At 34.9% G+C, this 12827-nt stretch overlaps 1 protein-coding gene across 1 annotated transcript in view; it reads right to left on the reverse strand.

Moving 5' to 3' along the window:
• Positions 1–3837: 3837 nt before the first annotated feature.
• Positions 3838–12827, reverse strand: part of CHSY3 (chondroitin sulfate synthase 3) — a 90247-nt gene continuing 81257 nt past the window's right edge. Inside the window, exon 3 of the mRNA XM_063296723.1 lies at positions 3838–6346. Within this exon, the coding sequence (XP_063152793.1) occupies positions 4784–6346 (1563 nt within the window). The 3' untranslated portion in view covers positions 3838–4783. The remainder of the gene's footprint in view (positions 6347–12827) is intronic.

Below are 12827 nucleotides of genomic sequence, written 5' to 3' on the forward strand. Positions count from 1 at the left end.
AATGATTTGCCATTGCCTGGTTCCCACTAAGGTCACTTAGCTGGCTTTGTGCCTAAGGTGGGACTAGTCATGATCTCCCAGTTTCTAGCTTGATGCCTTAACCACTATACCAGGCATTTTAAAATGCATTTTAAGAGGAAAATTTCTGGAAAAAATTGTTTATAATATGGAGATTTTGATAAAACATGTTAAAATGTTTATATTAGAGATGAAGTCTTGTGTGCATTTTTTTAAAATCCAGATTTTAATGTAGAAACAGGACTGTCTTTAAACTGACACAAAGTTGATACATCCCTAACCCAGCAATGCTGTACTTACATTAATTAAACCAAAATTCATTTCATTAAAATTACACACTACTGAAAATACCCTAAGCTTGCTGTTTCTGTGCTGGAACTAAGCCTTGTCTGACAGCATTTATTTCTGAAACCTAGAATAGATTGGTTTTGGAATTCCCTGACTTTACAAAGGGATTCCTGACTGAGCAAGGGAAGGAAGAAATAAAGTAATAACATTCATGAGGCTACTGAATTATTATGGTAGGCAAATGGAAACTATCAGTAATAGAACTAAAAACTCTTCAGCGAAGTGCTTTACTTCAGCATTTTGTATGGCTGCGATACCTTTAAGCCAAGACCAGGAATATCTTTTATTTTTTCAAAATGTGTGGTAAAAAGGCAGGGATATAATCTAGAAAGTAAGAAAATCCAGGGATGCAGTAGTGTAAGAATGAATCATGCAATTTTGTAACTAGATGGTGATGGAAAAGGGACAACTGGGGGGACATAGCAAAAGCAAATAAGACATTTGGACATTTGCTTTTATGTAAAATGAAAAAACACTTCCCGATTAAAAGTTGGTTATGTTACTTTACCACTGAACTTTTCTGAGATAGTGTGATTAACCAATATTTAAATTACTAGAAGCACAGAAACAGAAGGCCTAATCTCTTTAGGATCTGCCTTTTGAAAATGACATGGTGGTTTATTTAAAATTAAGAGTCAGAGAGTTGTACTTGTGGATGTAAAGCTTAATCTTGCCATCTGAACTATTTCAAAACCCATGGTGGCAGTAATAAGCTTAGTTTGAGGGAGCCTTTTGTAGGAACCCTTGGCCAATTGCCCCTTTCACCCCCCCTGCTTGTCTTGTCATCCCTGTAATTGCCCCTCTACTTTGTCTGGCTAGGCTTATCTTCTCCTGTTTCAACATCCTCCCCCCCACAAAAAAACAAAGGAATAAATAATATGTCAGGGAAAGGGTGTTTTGTTTTGTTTAAATAAGGAGTTGGCTAAGCAAGGAGTTGGCTATGCCTTGATTGGTTTGATGGTGCTGGGAAACCCATCCGCTGCTCCACAACCATGTTTGAAGAAGAAAAGGAACCCCATTTCCTGGCTCCCCAACACTGTTTGAAAAGGGAAAAGAAGGTGGTGATATTTATCCTGACCATTTTGCAAATTTGTTGTTCTAATGGTGACCATAATTCATTGGGAGCTCACCTGCAAGACACCCAGATCCTCCAGAATGAACAGCAATTGTAAGTTCCTTGGCACAGTTTCTATTCATTTGAGTATGGCAAAAGTGCAGAATATTGCATCCATTATGATTATGCCATAATGCATACAAATCCTACCACAAATCAACTAACACAATTTGTCTGAGAACAGTTATTCCAAAGACAATGCAATATTTTATAACAAACATTTATAATCCAGTTTACAACAAAGTAATCCATCATATAAACAAATGAATTGGTCATACACTAAATAAATATCTCTAAAGAATAAGAATTAACATTTCATTTTTCCCCCATCAGGACCCGATCCGGCAAGTCCTTTATAGACAGAATTCCCTGTACAGTCATCAAGTTCAACTTGCTTTATGCTGAAATTTAATCTGAGCAAACCATGTTAATTTAAGGCTAGGGACAAATATTCAACATTTTTATCAAGGAGTTAAGGTAAACTCTCATGATTTTTTGCTGTTGAAAGTAATGGGGAGAGCTTAGTTTCTTCAAATACAATTAACTGACATTTTAATAACTTCAAGTCACTTCTGTAACTAAAAAAAAAATTCAGGCAAAATGTTTTTAATTTTCAGTATCTTTTCTAAGTCCCAAACTAATGAGAATTGTTTAACCTGAAAGGGCTAGGCAGCATTTCAGATTTGAAGGGGAAAAGATGCTTTGGATTACGCTGGGGGGCAAGCATAGCACCTGTCTGCGATTTCTTGAAGCTGCCATACTTTTTCCTAGGAATGCGGAGCTCCAGAGGTGCATTTTAAGGAGTTGCAACAGGTGATGTTGACACTCCAAAGAACCTGTCTGCCTTCAGATCTGATTTGCTGCACAGCTGTATAGTCTATCATCTTTTATAAGGTGATAGATGTACTGGTACTTCATTTGTGACTTCTTTTAATAGCATTCAAAACTTTTTTTTTCATATCTCATGTATAATTTACTTTATGATTTCAATTATGAGTCAGGTTTGACTCATGGCAGCCACATGGTTTTCTTGGCAACGTTTTTGGAAATAGTTTGCCACTGCCTTATTCCTAAGACTGAGAGAATGACTGGCCCAAAGTCACCCAGCTGACTTTGTACCTAAGGCAAGACTAGAACTCACAGTCTCCTGGCTTCTAATCTAGCACCCTTAACCACTACACCAAATTGGCTCTCTTAATTCATATTATAGTTTTGATATTCCATATGCTAATCATGCATGTAAGAATGTATAACAACATCATTTAAATTACATTAAGTGTAAGTAAGAGGCCAACTAAAAATAGTAGCTTATTTGTTACAGCAGCTATGTAACGAAGATAGAAAGAGTACAACTGACATTGGTACAGTAGAATACCCAATCATATAAATAAAACTGAAAAAGATATGCTAATTGCTATTGATCTGGGAAGAATTTGCAGTATTTAATTTTGAATCAGGATTAATTATAGCTGCAGTGGAATTTGTGCTTGCATACATAGATGTGAAATGTAATTGTGTGTATGTATAAATGTGGCACAGAAAATTGGAACACTGCTGACAATGAAATCTAATAGGGGAGAAATTACAATTGATATGAGAAAATACTGGAATAACATTGCTGTGAAAAAAAGGAAGATACAAAAGAAAAAAAATCTTGGGGGAATCTTTGATGTAATAGTCAAGGGACTATGTTGCTCTGTCCTAAATTTCTAAAACTACCCATTTCATCACTAAATATGTCTCCAATTTAATAAAATCTTGATTTTGAAACATGATTGCCAGGGGGTTATTCTTATCTCTGTTATTTATAAAAGAATGTTGAACAAATAAAAGTGTATTGCCTACAGGGATACCTGCCTCTTGCTCTTTCTCAATTTGGTTTAGTGTATGTGCTGCCAAAGCAAACATGCTATGTGCCAATTAAATTGTGAGATCTGCTGATTCCAGTAGATGTTTTCAGAAATCAGTTCAAATTCTATCATGGCCATTATAACATATACTGTACAGCATCTTTCCTTAAAAACACCAAAGATATTATCTGTTCAGAGGTGCTTGCTATATTCTCTAAAGTTGATCACATTATATTGGACATTGGGGTTAACACATATTTCTTGGGTATGTTTCAGTTTCCTTAAAAAACGTTAACAGTTATATGCCATAAACTTGATCAAATCACTATATGAGTCATAATGTGGTCATGGTTTGTGTTCACTTTGACAAAACAAAACTAATATTCTCTTTTCAATACTCCATCAGTGTATTTTTGGAAATTTTTGGATTCCCCAGAGAAGGAAATCTTAACACATTCCACTTCCTATATATCTTCACTATTATAAATATATTTGCAAGAACTTTGACCAGCAATAGCACTTTCATAGTTAAATAATTACATTTTCTTTGAAGTTTAACAACAATTGATTCAGAATATGAATATTAATGCACAATTATAAAAAGACAATATTAAGTACCCTTTGATTTCCCTTTGTAACAAGTGCAGTCTTATGAAAGGAATTAGAAAACTATGTATATATTAGACGTTCAACCTAAACAGAAACAAAGCAATATATCCTCGTCTTAGAAAACACAAGAATATGGCATGCCTATTCTTTTATTATAAATAACCATACTGTGTCATGATTTCTTCTTGCCAGCAAATGAAAAATGGTGGTTCATAAACCTTCTCAACATATGCAAATATCTGATTAAGCTATGTTTCCTTGAGAAAATACAGTCCAATTGCAGAGTGCTAAAGAGGTCAATTTGATATGCTGTTTTAAGGTTCTTGGTAGCCAGTACCATTGCACCTGGAAAATGTATTTTTCCATTTTTTTAAAAAATAGATGAGTCCATTATTTATTACTTAAAAATTATAAAGAATAGTTTTTATTTTAGTCCTCATATAAATTATAAAACTCAAGTTTACCAGAGTCTCTTTCCCAGAGGAAGTATAAAGCACTTTTGTGATACCTTCACTGAAAAATATTTGTATCACATTAAGTTGACAGACACAATCAAGATCAATATTGCATCCTAAAGTCCAAAGAGACTATTCTTCTGACATGGTCCTAGTGATGGATGTGATCTACGGGATTGTTCTCCTGCAATGATTTCACTCAGTTTATGGATCAAGGAGAACAGAACGACACCACATCAGTTCAGTAGGAATCTCTTATATTCCTGATGGATGTTCATTAGAGGTCAGGACAAATCCTTTGGAAGACAAAGAGAAGTTTAAGAATGCAATGATGAAAGGAAAAAGGAATGAGGTAAACTTCCCCTAGGAAGGCAGAGCCAGTTAGAATGTCAGGAGAAAGTATGATTATACCTAAGACCTAAATGCTTTCCTAGCCATATTTCAGCTAGTTGCATTGCAGAGCCAAACGTACTTGCTTTAGACCCCAAGCACATCTTGTATTGTTTAGACTCTAGATTGGGATCACAATGAACTGGATGGAACACATGCACAACCCCCACTTCTTGGCTTCTAAATGCCTTCAAGCCGGAAGTTATCACTTTAGTAAAAAGGTCTACATCCTCAAGTCCCCAACCTTGAATTGAGGTATCAAATCCACCCACACTTATAAGATCACTTTTGTAAATGCAAGTGATACCAAACCCATAGTCCCTCCAAAACCCTGTTTTCTTTGTGAAAACAAAGTGACTGTCCACAGGAGGGTGGTCTCCATAGGTTACTTTAGGGTCATACTGGCTGAAAATAATAGGGTAGTAAACTTGTTCTCCTTGGATGGTGTTAGCTCGACACCGCTGAAGAAAGTCAGGAGTAAATATTAGGTCAACATCACAGAATAGCAGCAAAGTATCATTTTCAAACTGAGAGGAAGCCGTTTCAAGACCCAAACCTCTTGAAAAAGCTCCTGCCATAGGAATAACAGTGATGTCTGCCATAGGATACTTATTGCGATATGCACTGATCAACTCTATATGTTTACTGGAATCCTGACTAGAATCTGGGTTAAAGAGAATAACTGCCAGCCTCACGTTCTGCTTTGTAACAAGGCAAGTCTTTTCAAAATTCTCCATAAATCTCAAGAAAATATCATATCTTCCTGTGAGAGGGACAAGAATATGAATCTTCTTGTTACTCCTCCCCCTAGATTCTTTGATGCCTTGGAATGATGAAAACATCTTCAGGGAATTAGAAAGGAAAGAGAAAGATTGTGTGTCACTCTGCTCATTTTCCATCACACTTCTTACATCCAGTTCTTCTTCCTCTCTGAAAAATGGTTTACTAAATAATTGTTGAAGATAAGCATGCCTTCGAACTGGAACAGTAACCTTTCTTCCTTTGTGCCTTTTATATAAAAGCAGCAAATCCAGTATATACTCTACACCATGCAGAGGGTCAACCCTGCGGTATCCATACTGTATTTCATTGAAGTCAATAAGCCTTCCTCTAGATTTAGAATTCTCATTGATTATTTCCATTACCTGCATTACAGTGTCATCTAATGCTGCTCGCAGGATGTTATTAATGTTTTGTCTAGGTGGCTGATTCTCAGCTATTGAATAAAGGAGCTTTCCAGTCAGAAAATCCCATTCTATTACTTCATTCCTGTCACGAGGCTGGAAACGACTGAAAGATGGTGTCATTCCCAGAAGCTGATCTTCTTTGCTTATTTCATCATTACTGAGCTTGGTCATGAGAGCACTTTCTCTATGAAGCTGGATGGTGCGGTAACGCAATTCGGAAATTTTACGGGTCAATATGTAGTTATGAAGCCTATACTGATAGGCTGGTCTTTTATTTGGATGAAGTGTAATTGCTGTGTGAATTTTGCTGTTGTGAAGATCCTGTATGTAACCCTTCCGGTTGCGTTCATAGTTTTCATGGAATAACTGCTGCATCTAGAAAACAGAAAATATAATGCTATTAGATGTGTAAACAGGTAAATACTAACTAAACCATGTCAATTTAATTTTCAAGCATAAATCTATTCATCACTGAGTTTAAAACAGGGGTTATTTTGGGCTATGTTTTGTTAGGAGATGAGATGAAAATACAGAATAATTAACATAAACAGATTCCTATAAACTTTTAAGAAGTGAAATCAGAATCACATGCTTCATGGAGACAGAAGAGAGAAAGAGAGGTCACCTGGTGATACACTGGACTTTATGCTACATTAAGGTCTTGATCACATGTAAAACTTGATAAAAGTGCTGGAACTTCAGAGAGTTGACAACCAAATTAATATTACATTTGCAGACTAATGATTGGTTAAAAATTGCAAAACAGTGGGAACATATTTTGTATCTTCCCATGAGGAATATGAGTATATTGTAACACTGTAAATTTAGCTACAGAAGAAATTAAGGATATTCCAGAAGTTAAGGAAGAGTATGAACTCTCTTAACTATGGCCAACAACCAGAAAATGTCCGCCTTCTCTAAGGGGAATAGTCAGGGAATAGTCATTCAAGTGAATAGTTTGGAAAAAAAATTGTAACTGCAATCTTTTTCTAAAAAATTAGAAATAATAAGAGTTCAGAATTTTTTTTTAAGTGGTAACAGTCATGTTATTCAGAAGAATGAGTGCTGGACTCATATTTTGCTTCTGATTATTTATATAGAAATTTCTTCCTGGGATTACATGAAGAATTGAAAACAAAGGGGAAAAAAGCATTCAGACAGGAAATTATTTATAGTAGCCCATGAGAGTAGTAATAAAAAGTATTATAAAATTATTTTTATTATTGCTGTAATAAAAGTAATATAGATAGTGAAGAGAAGGAAAAGTAAAATTACATAGGTAAAGGTAAAGGTTTCCCTTGACGTAAAGTCCAGTTGAATCCGACTCTAGGGGGCGGTGCTCATCTCCATTTCTAAGCCTTGGAGCCGGTGTTGTCATAGACACTTCCGGGTCATGTGGCCAGCATGAAGACTCGGAACGCCGTTACCTTCCTGCCGAAGCGGTACCTATTGATCTACTCACATTTGCATGTTTTCGAACTGCTAGGTGAGCAGGAGCTGGGATTAACAGCGGGAGCTCACCCCGCCGCGCAGTTTCGAACCGCCGACCTTCCGATCGACAGCTCAGCGGTTTAACCCGCTCACTAAAAAAAGTTTTCTACATTTTTAATCAACATTTTAATCACTATTAAAATGTTAATATTAATATTATTTAATATTATCAATATTAAAGTAAAAGTCATAAATAAAAGTATTCAGCTAAAAGGAGCTTTTAATTATTTATCTTATTTATCAACTGAGGTACCATTTCATTCCAATGTGTAGGATTAAAAACAAAAGAAGCAGATCCAACAGGAATGTTGCCCAGAAAACGCAGTAAGAAATGCCCCCCACCATCCTATACTGCTCTCTGCACAGATTTTTATCACAGGCAATATATTCAGGACTGATGAAATATTTTTATTATAGCAATTGCATGTAATATATTTGGGCAGTAAATGGAATCTCCCTAAATGCATCACTATTACACTTCATTTGTCCGACGAAAGGCAACTTACAGAGTGATATCAGTGGCAGGGAATATTTGCTGTACTGGATTGACGCAGACCTAATTTGTAGGATTTTTAGAAAGAATGCATGGAACACCACCATCCTGATGCCTACCACACTGCCAACAGTACCAAACATGTATGTCCAGCATGCTACAACATATAAATGAGTATCTTAATCAATGTGGCAGATAATGCTAGTGCCATGCTAATCTCTGCACTAGGAACTAGTACAATGCAAGATTGATTTCTTAAGGTTTATGCACCTTAAGTAATACTTCAGACAGCGTTCCTTGCCATTTTACTAACCCCTTTTTTATTGTTAGATATAATAAAACAAGCCCTTAGTCCTTTCATTATAATCAATGAAATTAAGTGATTTCCTCTTAGCTAATTTTATTAACATTAAAAATTTATAATAACTTATGAACATCCCTAGAGCTACACATCCAATTAAAATGGCATAAGCATGGCATTTGTCTATTACGATGTTTCTGTTAAAAGGAATTCTAATTATATTGCCATTATACTTTTCTACAGCCATAGTTATGTTTTGTTAGGAGATGAAATGAAAATACTCCATAATTAACATAAATGCATTACTAAAAACTTCTCAAAACTAAAATCAGTCAGGGAATTGCATGCTTCACAGAGACTGAAAAAAAAATATTCAACACAGGTAACTATTGGGAAAGGGGGGGAGCTGTGTAACCAATTTAGAATGCACTGGCTTAAAAACAGCTCCTATATGTCTGAGGCACTTTTTAGTAATATAATGAAATACAACAAAATAACATTTCCTCCACTTGTTAGACTTAGCTGCCCATCTGTACCTTGTCCTACTTTCTCACAATTCCACTGATAAAACTATACATTTGAAGTCCTGTTAATCCAGTCTCTAAAGAAATTTTTATTACTGAATGTATGCCCACATCTTTCTGTTTGTGTACACACTCAAGGCAGCTTAGAACAATTTTAAAAAGCACACAATATAATTAACACAATTAAAATCATGGCTAAGCAAGCATACCTTCTATTCCAAACACAGCACTGTTTTAAATTAAATTCCAGCCAGATGGCACTAACCCAAGATTTTCTCCATCCCCCACTTTTTTAACCAGGCCAAGAGTCAGAAGCACATTTCGGCCTATTAAGAGGGGGAAAGATGAGAAGATGAGGGAAAATCCAGGTTTGGTCTCAGCTAGGTTGCCTTGGGGGTGCTCAGGAGTGAGTTGGGACTGTTGCTGTGAGCACAAAGGCAATGCCTTGACAAAGGCCACACGTAACGTATCTACGTGTAGCTGGAATATTGCCCCCTCAACATTGCTTGTGTCTTCTGGGATTGCCACCCACAGGTTGAAAACACTTGCTGTATTAAGTGAAACACATTGTAATAGTAAGCAATCTTGCATATTTTTTTTTAAAAAAACTGGATACAGGATTAAGATGCAAATTAGTAGTTTATAGTCAATTTTTATAAATATGTTTAATTTATTAATTTTAATACATTTTCTGTCCTGCCATTCACAATAAGCCTTCTAGTTTTCCATGATAGTTTCACTCATTTTAGTGTGCTATCGCCACTGTTCCAAATGGTTATATGCAAATATTCTGTTACTTACAATATTCAGAAACAACAATAGAAACCCAAACTAACTGGGATAATGAATTTGAGTTGTTTTTTTAACAGAGTAAAAGGTGATCCGGAATTAAGAATGGGAAACACTTTCATTTCTGCAAACATAATTGTCTGTTTAAGCACAAATATAGAATCGTTTGCAGGTGTTAACTATTTTCAAATTAATCTGTGACAAATAATATCAAATACACCTCCCTTCTTCCTTTTTAGTTATTGGAAAGCATCAGTCTATATACTAATTATTAACCATGGCTAGGATATTTCAGTATTTTAATTTCCTTGTCAAAACAATATATTCAAGAGATACACGAAATGATCACAAACTGCAAAAAATAAAATGAATAAAAATGAAAATAAAAATTTTCCATGCTAATGATACGGAGTACCATCCCTTAATTTAGGAACAGACAATCCACAGAATGAGATTTACAAATCAGATTTGCAAATCAGTCTTTCAGATCATGCTAAGGATTATTAAACGAATAAAACCAAACAAAGCTCCAACCATAGAACAGCTTGGATTAACCAAATATCAGCATTTCTACATACAGTATAGATATGCAAAGCATTTGAAAGAGGTGCTTTGCAAGTCTGTTAATATGACTGAAGGACAACTCCTCAAAGAGTATAAAGTGTCCCCTGGAAGTCACCAGCTTCACCTCACTGCTAGTCCTAATGAAATTGTGCATGTATGCCCAGACAAAATTTCGGTAACTGATGCAGTGGATGATCTGCTCTTGAGTAGGGCAAGATCCCAAACAGGAATTATCTCTCCTTGATTAACACAGGAAAGCATAGTACATGGTAACTGTTTTGGTTTTTAAAGAATATGACCATTTGCAGAAACATTAGGCAATTATGAGATGATGATGATTGACGAATTTCAGAGAGGCAGAGACAGGAATTTTGAACTATTACTTATAATGTTTGCTTCTATCAATAGGTTTTATTAATCTATTAAAAAAGGGCTTGTTAATTTTGTTATATGAATACATAATTACATAAATTCGCATTCATAATTGTCTACATTAAGAGGATAAATTACACCAAATTTCCTGATATGATGTTTTTATGAAAACAGAACCATTAAAAATTAGAGAGGGATGGCAAAAATTAATTAATTAATGACCTCTTATGGACAAGATCACTCAGGGGTGGGATTAAACTAGGTTTACTCAGCTACATCAAAATTACCTATGACCTTAGTTGTGCTAATGCATATTTATGGCACTCTTCAGTACAGGTGTTCCAGAATACTAATACTAATACTACTAATAATAATGCAGATGAAAAGCTTTGCAATGCAGAACATAACTTTTGTTATCTATGAACTGCCAACCTAACTCAAATATGTAAGAACAAAAATAAACTGATTTAAAAAATTTTCAAAATAACAATTTCTTTTACCTCAGTAACCAAGTTCATAGACTCTTTTTTCCCAGTTTCTCATGTTATAAGAAATAAAGGTGATTTGGTGTCAGAGAAAAACTAGACTGATGGCAATGATGTTAGATCTATCCAAAGAAAGAGGCATCGTTAATGAGTCTGAACCAATGGTTCTAAACTGATCTTTGAGTTGTCACATGAAGCTTTGTGCTAGGCAGGTCAGCAATAATCATAAATATCTTGGGGAGAACCTACAACGATAGTTACATAGATGTTCCATTAGAAGGCAAAAGATGCTGGTTTGGTTTCGTGTCATAAAGAGTCAATGCTGCCATATAGAAGTAGTTTCCAAACTGTATAAGAATCCCATTATTCAACTCAACAAGGAATAGAAAAAGCTACAAAAGATTCCAGGTACAAACAATAACTGAAAAAAAAGAAAAGAAAGCAAAAATATATTGAACTTGAATAAATATAAGAAATGCAGTATACCTCCCCCAATCATATCTGAGATGTGTACAAGGAAAAATAGGATGCACCACAATTGTTGATAATGTCTGAACTTTCCATACTTGTCTTTTTTCTGTAACAAAAGTTAATTATAAGAGAATTAGCAACATACATGGTCATGACCTGGGGCAGAACTCAATAGAAAACTCTGAAATATTCTCAGAATATGAAGATCTTTATACCTGAATAAACCAGTGAGGCAAGCAGCCAACAAAGCAAACATTCTATACAATTACATAATCTCATTAACTGATTAATCTGAGTATATGGCATCATTCTAAATAAATGCTTAAAACCCTAGCTTGTGATAGCAGTATGTAAGTCTTTGCTTGATGGAATGTCACAGTCAATAATTTAATATATAAACAGAAGTATGAAAGCTCTATTTTCCTCAGGCATCAAATCACACAATAGTAAGGTTCAAAATGATTGGAAAACGAATTAAATATTTAGTTATGTTAATAGAAATGTTTGCTCTTACACTGATACTGAAAACCTAAACCATTAGTAAATGAGGTGCATTTCAAACTGATATTTAAAAGCTTATTTTATAGAACACAGAAGCAATAATTATAGCAATACAGTTTATAACAACTTTGCTTTGCATACATAATTGGAGTAAGGGTTTCTTTTCATATCTTTCAGTATGATGTTTTGAATACCTTGCTTTCTGTGCAGATGGTGCTTTATGTGTCAATGTGCTCTGCAAAACACTTGTTTGAATGCTTTTGGAAGGTCTAATAGCTACCACATACCAGAACACACTTTGTATATTTCCTTCTATTCTTTAAATTTCTCATATCATTCTTTTTGAATATCTCATAAATTCTAACCAACCACAAATTATTTGGTCTTTCCCTTTTCAAGCCATTCACTCTTCCTTTATATATTTTTCAGTTTGACCCTCATTTATTCTCTTTATATGACCAAACCATCTCTATATAACTTCTTTAATACTGGTCACTCAGTTTTTATTCCACCCACCTTCATTAATTATCCATTCCATCTTAGCTCTTTCTCTTCTTACCATATACACTTTTGGGCAAACCATTCTCATTCTCCAGTTACTTTATATTTAGCCTGATACACCCAACTATAATTTCCATATAACAAAGTGGGCAGAAGCACATTCATTCAGAGCCATTCTCATTTATTTTTCACAACAAACTATGTACTTCCCATTACCCTTCTACCAAGATTTGTATGACTTAATATTTCTACATCCATTTCCTTAGTTTAGTAAACATTTCACTTATTGTTACCTCTATATCTTTTCAACCAGCATTCTGCCAAACTTCTACCCAGGCGAGCTTAGCCAACTAAATCTTTGTAG

Source organism: Candoia aspera, chromosome 2 (assembly GCF_035149785.1).
Source record: "Candoia aspera isolate rCanAsp1 chromosome 2, rCanAsp1.hap2, whole genome shotgun sequence".
NCBI lineage: Eukaryota > Metazoa > Chordata > Lepidosauria > Squamata > Boidae > Candoia > Candoia aspera.